The sequence below is a fragment of the Malus sylvestris genome, chromosome 9 (assembly GCF_916048215.2).
Source record: "Malus sylvestris chromosome 9, drMalSylv7.2, whole genome shotgun sequence".
NCBI classification, from domain to species: Eukaryota; Viridiplantae; Streptophyta; class Magnoliopsida; order Rosales; family Rosaceae; genus Malus; species Malus sylvestris.
The window spans coordinates 8,792,769-8,806,113 of NC_062268.1; the positions used below are offsets into that span (position 1 = coordinate 8,792,769).

Here is a 13,345-nt window from a genome sequence, read left to right on the forward strand (position 1 = left end):
TCTTAGCCTATTGGGCCACTCTGGTGTGTATATACGGGCCTTTTAGAAGAAAGAAATCAATATATGGGCCTTGCACAAATTTAGCTAGGATCTGTAAACCCAAAAATTGCAGCAGTTTTCTGAAGAAACCCTTTTTGCTTTCTTCCTACTGCTTTGCCTCGGCTGCTCAACTGTAAGTTCTTCCTTTCCAACTGTTTTTCTCATTTATTGTTTCAATATTTCAAATTGCTGTGTGTTTATATTCCATAACCAACAATTTACTGGGCATTTTCCTTTTCTTTTTTCCATTGAATGTCGTAGAAAAGCAATTATTTTCTTCAGTTCTAATGGCTGCTTTCACTTACATGGGGTTTTAAATTCGATAAGTTTCATTTTCACACTCACTTTTGATCTTGGGGTTGCCCAAGATTTTTAAAATACTTATTTTCTTGTAGATATGAACCAGGATGCTCAGGAGATATTCAGGAATGTGGTTCAGAAAATTATGGAATGTGGATGGTGAGAATTTTGTGGGGTTTTCAAGGCTAATCAGAAGATATGTATCAGTTTCAAGCACAAGTGAGATAGACGTGGCTGTTAGAGATGGGGAGCTGAGGGTTTTCATAGTCTCTGGAGAGGTTTCCGGGGACACCATTGGCTCTCGTCTCATGGCGTCTCTGAAGAATCTCTGTCCTGTTCCTGTCCGCTTTTCCGGTGTTGGAGGGTAATCTATTACGTTCCCTGCGGTTTTATTGGAAACTGTAATTCTTTGCGGATGTCCTTTTACATAGGTTTATTTTAGCAGCCTCTGTCTGTGCATTTAAGTAATTGGGTTATCTTGCTTTTCTTAAGAGAATACAATCTTCACATGGATAACATTTTAGACGCTTTGGACAAAACTGTGGTTTTTGAAGTTTGTTGTTTGAATGATATTGGTTAAACAGGAGGTGTTTGTTTTGTGTCTATAATGTGTTTAGGTTGATGATGTCCAAGCATGGATTAAAGTCGCTGTTTCCGATGGAGGATATTGCGGTGATGGGATTATTGGAGTTATTGCCTCATCTGAATAGGATCAGAGTGAGTTTGAGCTATATAAGACTTTACTGAACAAATTCGACGACAAATAGTGTTTCATCTTTTAGTACAAGGGAAACAACGTTTTTACATTCTGGCATCTGGTTATTGTATTGTGTCAGGTGAAGCTGCTGGAGACACTAGAGGCTGCTCTTCTGTTTCAACCTCATGTTGTTGTGACAGTGGATTCAAAGGGTTTCTCTTTCCGCCTCTTAAAACAGCTACGGGGTAATATGCACCACCTTCTTGGTGTTATAATCAGACTTTAGTGATACGTATGGTGTTGGAAAATGGGGACATGCTTTTTGCAGCTAGATACAATCAGCAGCGAGTCGATGCTCCAGTACACTTCCACTATGTAGCACCGTCATTCTGGGCTTGGAAAGGGGGTGAAGCAAGACTCCGAGGCCTGGCTGGATTTGTGGATCATGTCTTGTGTATACTTCCAAATGAAGAAGAAGTTTGCAGATCAAATGGACTGGCTGCGACCTTTGTGGGCCACCCCATTTTGGAGGATGTTTTGGAGCTGAAATCGGTATGATTTTTTTGTTCTCCTTTATGGAATAGAAGTACTTGATAATTGTCATTACAGATCATACTTTAAGATTTCTTGAATCTTTAGCTTCATGTTCGTTCTTTTAAACAGTTGAAAATAATACAAACATAGTTCAGAACTATTTGATGATTTTAAAATCGACTTTTGTTTTTAAGTTTCAAATACCAATACACAATTTTGTTTCTAGAAGGACACTTCACCCCATGAATTGAAGATAGAAGGAAACTGTGAAGATTTCCGAAGGAGATATGCAATACCAGCAGGTGAAATTTAATCTTCATTTGTAATATTTATTTGATTATCCTTGGCAGTGCCTAAGAATAATTCTGTTATAGTGGCCTAAGAATCGAGGTTCCACAATGAAACCATTTCTGAAATCTTCTTGCTCCATCAATTGATTATTTCTTCCCCTTTCTTCTCCTTTTTTAAATAAATTTATTCCAAGCTCCATATCATTGCCAAGGCACTCCTTTCTGTGTGTGCACACATTTCTTTCTCTATCAAAATTGGAGCGTTCATTTAATATTCTGTGATTTTTATTTTGCAAAGGAGCGAAAGTCATTTCCTTGCTTCCTGGAAGCAGATTACAAGAGGTCACCAGAATGCTTTCTATCTTTGCAAACACTATGGGATTATTAAAAGTGTCCTTTCCTGAGTTAGTAACAGTCATCCACGTTGCTCCAAATCAGCATGTGAAGAACTATGTTGCCGGAATGACTAACAAGTGGCCTGTGCCCGCTATATTGATTCCAGGAGGATCCCCGCACCAAAAATATGATGCATTCAGTGTGAGTGAAAAAAACCTAAAAGATTACTGTGGATGCTATAAATTGTGTTTGCTTGTGTATCCTTTTACCTCCTACACAGTGAAATTTGTCTCCTCGTTTGATAGCGGTGATGCACTTAACATCACCATCTAACAGAGCATGAATCTGAGCATATCTGAAACCAAGTTTTCGGATGTTCACATCTGAGCATATTTGAATATGTCTGTTCTTGCTCAAACTTGTTACTTATATTAACTTGCAGGCAAGTAGTGTTGCATTATGTGCTTCTGGAACAGTTGCCTTGGAGATGCAGCTTGCACGGCTACCATGTGTAGTCGCTTATCGAGCTCATTTCCTAACTGAGTGGATTATTCGTTATAAAGCCAAGATACCTTACATCTCTCTCCCAAATATTCTCATGGATTCACCTATTATACCCGAAGCTCTCTTTCAAGCGTGCACTCCGACAAACCTAGCATCATTGATTTTGTAAGTTTCATTTAAGCATGATCTCTTCAATTTTTAGCGTGCTTACTGGCATACCGAATATTATAAGTACAAAGCCTGATATTTCCCTAGTTCGCACATAAATCAAGTATATTTGATCCACCGCAGGGGTTTGATACATGACGATGGCCTCCGAGAAAAGCAGATCGTTGCCGCTGGCAAGGTTATCAGACTTCTTTGCACTCCGGCCAGAAATTCAGATGAGTTGGTAGAGCAGCATCAAGGAGGGAGGTTTCCCCATAACACACCAAGTGTGATAGCAGCAACTGCAATATTGCACCATGCAAAGCCATAATTGTTATCTGTGGGATGTCATTATTTATGCACAAAATGTTATCCAAATGTTTGTTTCTCACCGATGAATCCTTTAACTTGATTCAGATTGAAGGCGGCGAGTTTTGTTTCCGTTCTTCACTCGATTGGAGGTGTATGAATACTGACAATGCAACATCAAAATTCCAAAATTTAATAAGCAACCCTATGTTGATCGGTTTTTCTTTTGACAATCGTTTTATCTAAACAGATCCATCATGGATGAGATTGACCTACGTTCGAAAAAATGTCGTGAACATAAGCTCTAATTTCTTTGCTTGCTTGAGCTTGTACAAGTAAAAAAACAGGTATATTTCTAGTTCATACAAAAACTTAAAGTCCTCTGACATTTACGCAATTTTAAATCGAATCGAATATCATCAAACCCGATTAATTTGGAGTCCGGTTTGATTTGTTAAGATAACGAATTCGGACCAAATCACACCTAAGAAACACAAAATCTAAGACAATGGTAACGCAGATTCGAATAACAAGGCTGACATATAGGGCATTCTTCCACATCAAAGCCATAAGACTAGCTCAACTCCTTACAAACTCCTCAAGGCCACAAACAAAACCCACTTCTTATTATAGTAAACAACACTCACTTTAAAATCCCCACAACTCCTTTCAATCACACTTCACGCTATCAAACTCCACACAAACCCTAAAATCCGAATTTTCCACGAGCAATCTCTTGCGAAAAAGCTCGAAAGATCCCGTTTCGTCACTATAATGGCTGTATCAAGAAGACTGCTCTTGCTTTGCCTAGGGACACTCTTGGCCTGTGTGTTCTTGCTCAAGGTGGCTGAGGCTCATGAGAACCATGGCGACTGCCACAGTGACCCGAATAATGGGGACCAATGCCGGGAGGATGAGACTGATGCAGTCGGGGATGATGATGTGGATGACACATACAAGATTGTGAACAAGGTTGCAGTGACTTTATCGGCCAGAACCGGCGAAGTTGAGCCAGGTGCAGACGAATTACCAGACGCAGATGAAACTGAAGACAATGAATCGAGTCATGTCATTGTAATGGGACACTGATATAATCTAGCTAGCTAGCTAGGGTTACAGCAGTGCTCTGCAGGGTTATCTTTTTCGCATTTGTTTCATTTCTTTCGTATATTTTTTGTTTTAGCAGTGCGTTTTCTTTTCTTGTTCAAGAGCTGGTTTTAATTAAACAAATATGAGATGAGTCCACTGTCATAAAAAATTTCTTTTTTGGTCGCTTGTTGGTTACATCATTCTTCAACTCAAGGTGAAGTAGCTCCAATTCTTGTGATCACATATGTATACTTGGTCTAAGGTGCAAGTTATTTCTCGTTAGATCAAGTCACGCTATTTGAATTACATTTCCCATTTAATCTCACCCGTCACTTGTGTAATAGAGATGAGACTCATTTGTATACGTAGATCTCATCTCAAACGGAGACACGGTCACTAATATTGTCAGTAAATATGGTACAAATAACTAACGATAACCTTTTTAACTCTCTCAGTGTGTAAGTTAATTCACATATTAGTGATTGATTTCAATTATCAATCCCCACAAAAAAGTTCTCTCTTAGTGCAGCAATCAAAGTAATTACAAGCCTAATCAATTAATCAGCTTAATCACAGGTAATTAGAATAAAATTAAGATCAATCAATTCCTTCCACCATATTTTTGCACACGCGCAGTTCTCTCCCTATAAAAATTCCAGAAAACTCACCCTATGCAAATGCAAAAATGAACGTGTCCGAGGCAATTACTGTTTTGTTCCTTGGCACTCTCCTCATGTCTGCAATTTTTGTTGAAGTAGAAGTAGATGCCATGAGGATTATTGGCTATGGAGTTGCTTTAAGAGATGGCATACCTGGATGCAGCTTCAAGCATCCGGAAAACTGCTACAGACAGATGGTAAATTCATATCGAAGGGGATGTGAGCCTGAACAACGATGCCGCAATGGTCGGAGTCAGACTCTTCTTGGAAGATGAAGATTTTTGGTGCATATCTAGACAAGTTGGCATGTTTCTTGATGTTACAGATGATCAAAGTGATCATATGTTCTTGCAGTTAAATAACCCATTTTTGTGTTACATATCATATCTCCAACGAATAATGCAGCCTCATTTGCTTCTAGTTTTCAAAATTTCAATCTGCAATATTTCAATTTGTGTTGGCAAAAGAAAGTGATTCTCTAATGGATGACGGTCAACAAATGTGGTTGAAAGGGTCTTTATGCATTGTTCACAAATGGATATACAAATGTTTAAAAGCTGTGTCCAATAGTATTGAGGTTGCGTTTTATTTTATTCTCTTAATTACTTTAAAATAAAACAATACGGTAAACAAACTTTTCAGATCACGTATATAACTGTATGAGATGTTACCTATAAGAAAACGTTAATCAACACTTAAAAAATAATTCAATAATCAATAACCACGTCATATGATTTACAAAATATGCTTTAAACAAATGATTTTTCTAGCATTATCCTTTAAAATATCTTTGTTGTCGAATACCTTTGCTTAGATTATTTCTTTTTCTTGCAAAAGACGCCTTTGCTTATATATTTATACAGTCACTTTCTTTGAATTCAACCCCAAATTATTGGAAGGACCACTATAATAATGATTTTATATATAAGTTCTTATCTTCTTCTTCCTTAGTTTTGCTGTATGCTCAATCAGATCTCCAGAAGGAATCCGAGTATCATTTCATGGCAAATTCCAAGCTGCAAGCATTTTGGAACCACCCAGCTGGCCCCAAAACGAGTTTGTTTACTTACTCCATAAGTTTATACATGTTAATTTTCTGTTGTTTATTTACTTATATTGTTCTCAACTTCTCAATAGAATATTGTTGGTAGAGTTAATCTTAATCCGATAGTTTGTTCTTGATTAGCATCAAAGTTATTGAGATTAAACAACATATTATCGAGATTATTGATTTCTTAGATGAAAACTAAAATTTTACAGAAAATTGAGTAAATATCTGCCTTCAGAATATTATGACATCATTAAGCCTGTTTCTTATAATTTTGAAGATGAAACTCAATGATTTGATGGTGCCGTAGGCTGTTTAGTTGTTTGTGTAGCGTTTGCCCGCTCTAATTTTGCTTTTTTGAGCTTGCGGATGTGTTGTCTTATCTAGTACCTAACTTCGATGTAAAGTTGAAGTTTATCTGATGATGAAGTTATTTCGTTTCATAAAAAATTAAACACTCAATTAACACTATAACTTGGTACCTGATATACCATTTTCTCATATATATTAAAAGAAAACTAATGAAAATGATTTGAAAACTTTAAGTTTTAACGATAAAGACAAAATAAATGGTAAAATAAATAGTACCAGGATTGACTTTTTAGTGTAAAAATATGATTTTTCAGTTCATTAAAATGAACAGTACTGAAAGCTTTTTGTTAAAACTCTTTATATTAAAAGATTTGCTATTTGTTCTAATTTTGCAGTCCATTTCTGGGCCCCAACATTTAAATGGGGTCTAACCATTGCAAATATTCTTGACTCAGCAACACCACCAGAGAAACTATCCTATCCTCAGCAGTCAGGTTGGCCATGACTCCCTAATTTGTTTGATGGCCTCCGTCTTCCCGGATTCTAACATACAGTTGGAGATATATTCTCTGTTTTTTTTTATATATCTTATCACATGACTTAGCCACTGTCACGTAATGAGAGTGTTGAGCAATATAAGAAGAAAGAGATAGATATATCTCCGAGGAAGTCAAGAACCTCCCGTCTTGCCAATTTTGTCGAAAATTTTACTTACTGGTTGGTGATTATTTCATTAATTGATTACTGATAGAAACTTTTGGCGTCCACATTTGATGATCTCCAGTCCTTGCATGCAGTGGACTAATATGGGCAAGATACAGCACCGTAATTATACCAGTAAGTGATTCTAAACCTCAAGTTATTAATTAATTACAGCAAATAATTTACTGTATAAGTTTGAGATAGATTTTCACCTTCTCATGGTTGTCCATTTTGGTATATTGCAGAAGAACTGGAATCTTGTGAGTGTCAATTTCGCTATGTCTGTAACCGCTATGTATCAACTTTCGCGTAAAATTCAGTATGTTGCCCCTCATATTGGAAAACTGTTATTAGCATTCCAAATTAATCGTTATAGCACAATTAACTGCTCTCGTATCTGCCTTATTTTGAGTCGTAAGTAATTACAATGAATTGACTATCACCAATTTTGATATTTTCCAGGCATGACTTGTCCATCAAAAACCAAGAAGTTGCTGCAGAAGAAGAATGAATAAAGCCTCAATTCCACTTGCTGCATATTAAACTTTGCGTGCTGATTTCGAGTTAAGCACATTCCGATTCAATCTTGTAACAATTGCAGTAAAACATATTCGTTCTCATGCATTAACGTTGGATTATGTTTGAACCTCATGGTTCAATTAAGGCCAATGAAAAATATATTGAAGCATAAATTCTGTTTATAAATAGCGACATCTTCATTCGGTACATTTACTCAGCGGGCTTACTAGCCACTGAGAGAAGCCTAATTACGCGGTAGGGAGTATTTATCCCCACACTCAAAGCCGAATCTCCGCTTGTATAGCTTTGGACTTGCAGTTATGCAGGTACTAAAAACGGTTATATGCCTGTGGAAAACAATGTTCGTGTACTTTCCTCCAGTACATGTCCTGTGTTTGCAGATTTTGCTGCGTTGTAAGCTGTCTTGCAGCATGATCTGCCTATTACATAAACCTATTCCTGGAAATACGCCTGGCATTTTGGACCCAACCCGTTAACCCGATTCGACCCAACCCGTTAATATTTGTATTTGGATGGATGCTTAACGGGTCGGGTCGCTAACGGGTGAACCCGTTAACAACCCGTTAAATAACGGGTCACTTTGGGTCAACCCGTTGGACCCGTTAGGACCCGTTAACACCCGTTAGCACCCGTTAGTTGAGGATATTTTAGTAATTTTAGAAAAGTCTTAATAACAAAAAATAAACTTTATGCAAAAAAAATAATAATAATAATTGTTAACGGGTGAAACGGGTGACCTGTTAGCTTAACGGGTCGGATTCGGATGACCCGTTAGCTTAACGGGTTGGGTTTGGGTGACCCATTAACTTAACGGGTCGGGTTCAACCCGACCCAAACCCAATAAACCCGACTCGTTTACAGGTCTACCTGGAAACACGTAGATTTTGACTTAACTAGGGATGAATGAAACTTGCTATTCCGCCTATGTAACTTTATCTTACATTGTTGGTCTCAAACTCAAATAAGGAGGGGAAGGGTGTCAGGTGGTCAACCCAACATTCTTTTTTTTGTATGTCGAATTTTATGATGATCAGGAAGAAGAAGATGACAACCTTCTAATTGAGATCATCTCGGTTTACCTTTTAAAGGTTAACGCTGAAAAAAATTAACTAAGTTAAAAATCGTTTAACCGTTCAATTGCCAGTTTAAAGATGGCTAAACAATTACGAATTTAGTTATGTTTTTTCATAGATAATCTTTAGAGGCTTGCCTATAAAATAAATAGTTCAGATCACCGTACAATATTACAGGATGAGAAAGAGAGACACGTTAAAAAAGTAAAATGAGAAGGTTCAAATGAGAAGGTTGTTAGCATCCTCCGAAAAAGACAACTTAATCACTAAACCGTTATATAAGAGTTGATATGGATGGTTTAGTATTAAGGGCTATACGCCTACGTCCCAACAAAATGCTAGAAAAATTGATCAAAACGAAAGAAAAATATAGAAAGAAAATCTAGGAAATGTGTTCAGTCAACATGGTTTCAGTGTACTAGCATCTGATGAACTTTCTCTTCTCAATAATCCCTATGGCTATACGCCAGCACATACGTAACAGGCGGTCAACCACCCACCGCCGTTAATTTTAGCATAATTCCCAATCACAGACACTAGAATGCGCCGCCTCTTATCCTACGCTCCCATTGCCTATATAAGTACTTAGAACGTCCAAATTATTCAACCTTTTTACGGCAGAAACATTTTTACCTGATATTTAGACAAACGCGATTCTCAGAAAATCCGCTTCTCAAAATACCAGAGAGCTCGATCATAATCTGAGTAAGTCATCCCAATTCTCGATCTGGGTTTCTTCAATTACGGATTATGCTTCCATAATCTCCATGATTAGTTCCAAAATCTATGTGCAATTCAATTAAATTCGTTCATTTCTGTGAAAACTGTGTGCCCCGTTTCTAAAATTTCTTAGCTTTGAGCTGGTTTTCGTTGAAATTTGATATTAATTGTATGTGGGTTTTGTTGGGGTTTTTTTTTCAGTGGATAAAGTTGAAAACTTGATGTGGGTTTTGTTTTTTATTTCAATAGTTTGATGGTGGAACTGAAAAAATGATTATTTCTTTGAAAAGGCTGGTAATTTTGGTTTATTGGTAGTTCTGGATACATTGTTACGTATTAAAAGTTGAAATTTTTGGCTTTGTAGGATAACATGGAAGATCCACAAGTGGAGCACAATATTTGGGTCATATGGAGAGGTAAAAGGTTTAATGTGGAGATCAGTTCGGGTGCTACTGTAAAGGATCTCGGGCATGAACTGCAAAAGTTAACGGATGTTAAAGCAGATACGATGAGGCTAATTGTTCCGCAGTTCTCGGATAAAAGCTCAAAAATGTTGTCTCCCTTCTCTGATGGGCATCAGGACTTGAGTTTACAGGAAGCTTCCATCGTTGAGGTATCGTATTTAGTTGGTGTTTGTGTATTCGGTTCATGTCTTCTGAATAATTAAATAGTTACCTAGATATTGTTACTGCTTTTGGAGTTTGGTTGTTCTACTTGTCTATAAGATATGATAGCCGTCCTATCAGAAGTTTTATGTCAGCGACTTAGACGACAAGGAAACTTTAGCACCCTTCTAATTTCTGTTCAAGTTTCATTAATGAATATGTGCAATGAATGTATTAAAGGGGATAAGATGGATGTGATTTTGATTGATTAAATTTCTATAACTGAACTTTTGGAGTTCTTGCATGCTAACTGATTGATTTGTTCTTTTTTAGGGGAAGTCCATCAGAATGATGGGAGTGTCTGAAAACGAGGTTGATGAAGTTTTACAAAATGCAAAGGCAAACTTAAGGATAGCTGGATTTGATGAAGAGGAAAAGAGACTGAGGCAGCGGATGACAGGCAGGCCTCAGAGTCTGAAACTTCCGCAAGGACCTTATATCTTTTGTGAATTCCGGACACTTCAACTTCCAGGAATTGAGGTATTCTAACATTATATATGACCAAATTTATTGCTTTATCAATTTTTGATAGAGGCGTGGAACTTCAACTTAGTAGTTAATTGTCTGTAGTTGAACCCTCCGGCTTTAGAGGCGTTGAAAAGAATGCACATGCTTGCTGCAGATCCTGGAATTATTTCTGTCATGAACAAGGTACCGTGGAATGCATATTCCCACACTCGTATAAACAGACTGTCCAGTATGCAGTGCATTTGCTCTGTATTGATAAATTGAATTCCCTTGTACTCAGATGCCACCGCTGATAATTTATCTTTGCATTGTTCTTTTTAAAGCATCGTTGGCGTGTGGGAATCATGACTGAAATGGCCCCTGTTGGTTATGTTGGCATAAGTCCCAAATGCATCCTCGGCTTCAATAAGGTAATCACTCTACGCATCATAATAAATTATGAAAATGGTAGAACAAGTATAATTTCTTTGCTTTACATTTCTTGGCGTCGCTTGCTTACTGTTGCAGAACCATGGAGAGGAGATATCTCTGCGTCTTCGAACAGATGACCTCAAGGGTTTCAGGAAATATGAAAGTATCAAGAAAACTCTTCTGCATGAACTTGTAAGCTATTTATAGTTATGTACTCTACATTTTCAGTGTGCGCGCGCATTTTGTGTTGGTACATTATGTCTGCAGAAGCTTTTTGTGGTTTATGACATTACATGGTGTTGTGGTTTTTGGGACCTTATACCGTTCTTCTATTTATTTCAGGCTCACATGGTATATTCTGAACATGATGCGAACTTTTATGCTTTGGATAAACAGGTAACAAATACAGTGGATGCATGTTCTTTTAAATTTCCATGGTAATGTTCCAGTGTAGTTGCCTTCATTTTTTTTAATTTAATATTATCTCTGTTTAGTTGAACCAAGAAGCTGAGAGTTTAGATTGGACGAGATCAACAAGTCACACACTGAGTGGAGTGCGGTACCCGGAACAGTATGAAGAAGACTTCATTGTTGGAGACAGAAGTAATTCTTCTCAGAAGCTTGGAGGAAATATATCCAATCGGCTGCCAAGCGCTCGTTCAGCTTCAGTGGTTGCTGCTTATCACCGTATGGCAACTGTTTCTCATGATAGTGTCTCTGAAGCACATGAAGAATCACATCCTGATGATTCCGGGTCAGATATGCTAAAAGAATCCAAACTTCAGAAGAACCCTGCTATGGAGCCTGATCCTGATGCCCAGTCTGACAATCAGAACAAGTTTGAGCCCAGTCCTGATGATTCTCAGGGAACTAATGAATCATCCTCACAATTTACGGGAAGCGGGACCTTATTTGGAAAAGATTTCAGTGAGTCTATGATCTGTCAACCTGAGTTAGCGGGGACTGAGTCTCGTGAAGAACCAGATCCTGATAATATGGATATTATGGAAAGCAGGGGTCAAGCAAGGAATAATGTGGACGAACCTGATCCTGATGACTTGGATGCAAAAGCAGATAATTTAGGATATGGTTCATATGGAAATATTATAAGACCTAAACATGACAATTCTTTGGTTACTGAAACCATCAAACATGAAGACAATCCAAGGAATGCTTATTATGAACCTGATCCTGATGATTCTCATTCAAATGGTGTCACTCAGGCAGATCCTGATCCTGATGCTAATTTGGTGCATCCACAGGATACATCCAGAATGCAGATTGATGAACCCGATCCAGATGATCAAGAATTTCAGAGAATTCAAGACCCTGTTACAATTTTTTGTAAACGCTTGCAGGAGAACATTAAGATGCTGCAAGCTGAGGTTAATCCCACACAGGCTACCACAGTCCTCCAAACTCTCTTTAAGATAATAAGGTTCAGTAATCTAATTTGATTAACTTGTAGCCTTTCCCCATAAACGTAAAAACTTCCAGGCAGTACATACCAGCTGGTTTTATCTTTTTAGAATCACCATGTGGTGACGGCTATATTGAACTTGTTGCTCTGAAGTAATGTAGAACTCAGGTAGCACCTGAAGTAGATAGAAATGCATTGTTGGGTCATCTGTAGACCTTTATGCATTGAGTTGTTGATTGTGGCTTATCCATACACTTTTTTTGTAGGAATGTGCTTGAACACCCAGGTGAGATGAAATACAGGAAACTTCGCAAGGTACGGACATTGTTACCATTAATAGTCTTTCATTAAATTTAGCTTGAACAGGTGGAGTTTCCTCTTAAATATTTCTCCTAATAGCTGATGGACATACATTGCAGGCAAACCCCACAATCCAGAGGAATGTGGCACTCTACAAAGGTATGCAACTTCCCGTACATTTAGATTCTGTATTTATTGACCTGGCTTGGGAAAAACCTTAAATGGAACCCGGAAGGGTTGGATAATAATCACAGGACGGTCATGCTTGTACATCTAAAGATGGAACTTTTGTGATAACCGTTTTTGTTTTACCCTTTTTCAATTTTGCCATATCAGCTGCCATGGAATTCCTTCTCCTGATTGGCTTCAACGAAAGCGTCGTGGATGAAGTTGGAAAGCAAGAGACTTATCTTGTGCTGAAGCGAGATGATCCGGGCTTATTATGGCTTGCCAAGTCCACCCTTGAGACATTTGTTTCCTAAAGACACATTTCCAAGCAAAGAGTCTGCTCTGTCTATGTGTGTGATCTCTACTGTATTGTGTTCCCTGCAAGCATGCTTGGCTGTACTTTTTGCCTTACATTGTAACATATCCGTGTAGAACTGAACATTGTTGAATATATGATTACCTGGCTTAAGATCATGTCAGGTCAACATTGTAAATAAAAATGGCTGTTTTAGACTCCGCCGCCGCTCACTGCCGGTCCAACGCCCTCGTTTCAATCATAGTACGGCTGTTCTATTTTAGATTCGAACGTTGCTCACCAACCAGTTTTTGGTGAA

General features: G+C 37.9%; 3 protein-coding genes across 7 annotated transcripts in view; all 3 read left to right on the forward strand.

The window, feature by feature from the left end:
- Positions 1-13,247, forward strand: part of LOC126634667 (uncharacterized) — a 74,388-nt gene extending 61,141 nt beyond the window's left edge. For both annotated transcript variants that reach the window (XM_050305209.1, XM_050305208.1), the window contains exons 2-12: positions 9,232-9,284; positions 9,664-9,912; positions 10,238-10,444; positions 10,535-10,615; positions 10,756-10,842; positions 10,940-11,035; positions 11,186-11,239; positions 11,338-12,281; positions 12,530-12,578; positions 12,683-12,722; positions 12,900-13,247. In XM_050305209.1, the coding sequence (XP_050161166.1) occupies positions 9,670-9,912; positions 10,238-10,444; positions 10,535-10,615; positions 10,756-10,842; positions 10,940-11,035; positions 11,186-11,239; positions 11,338-12,281; positions 12,530-12,578; positions 12,683-12,722; positions 12,900-13,045 (1,947 nt within the window). In that variant the 5' untranslated portion in view covers positions 9,232-9,284; positions 9,664-9,669 and the 3' untranslated portion in view covers positions 13,046-13,247. The remainder of the gene's footprint in view (positions 1-9,231; positions 9,285-9,663; positions 9,913-10,237; positions 10,445-10,534; positions 10,616-10,755; positions 10,843-10,939; positions 11,036-11,185; positions 11,240-11,337; positions 12,282-12,529; positions 12,579-12,682; positions 12,723-12,899) is intronic.
- LOC126581844 (probable lipid-A-disaccharide synthase, mitochondrial) lies at positions 33-3,389 on the forward strand. Of its 3 annotated transcripts, none has more exons than XM_050245775.1 (9): positions 33-172; positions 446-703; positions 957-1,056; positions 1,176-1,281; positions 1,365-1,588; positions 1,797-1,872; positions 2,159-2,397; positions 2,639-2,865; positions 2,992-3,389. In XM_050245775.1, exons 2-9 carry the CDS (start codon positions 447-449, stop codon positions 3,176-3,178), a joined length of 1,416 nt encoding a protein of 471 aa, XP_050101732.1. In that variant the 5' UTR covers positions 33-172; position 446; the 3' UTR covers positions 3,179-3,389. The 3 variants fall into 3 exon arrangements, with proteins under 3 accessions (XP_050101732.1, XP_050101733.1, XP_050101731.1); XM_050245776.1 differs by having other exon boundaries at positions 65-172; positions 435-703; positions 1,800-1,872; XM_050245774.1 differs by having other exon boundaries at positions 66-172; positions 435-703.
- Positions 5,766-7,671, forward strand: LOC126581864 (mitochondrial pyruvate carrier 4-like). 2 transcript variants are annotated; one of them, XM_050245795.1, is made up of 5 exons: positions 5,792-5,960; positions 6,660-6,758; positions 7,049-7,101; positions 7,212-7,285; positions 7,429-7,671. In XM_050245795.1, the coding sequence occupies exons 1-5, from the start codon at positions 5,906-5,908 to the stop codon at positions 7,475-7,477; spliced, it is 330 nt and encodes a 109-aa protein (XP_050101752.1). In that variant the 5' UTR covers positions 5,792-5,905; the 3' UTR covers positions 7,478-7,671. The 2 variants fall into 2 exon arrangements, with proteins under 2 accessions (XP_050101753.1, XP_050101752.1); XM_050245796.1 differs by lacking the exon at positions 7,429-7,671 and having other exon boundaries at positions 5,766-5,960; positions 7,212-7,419.
- Positions 13,248-13,345: the final 98 nt, after the last annotated feature.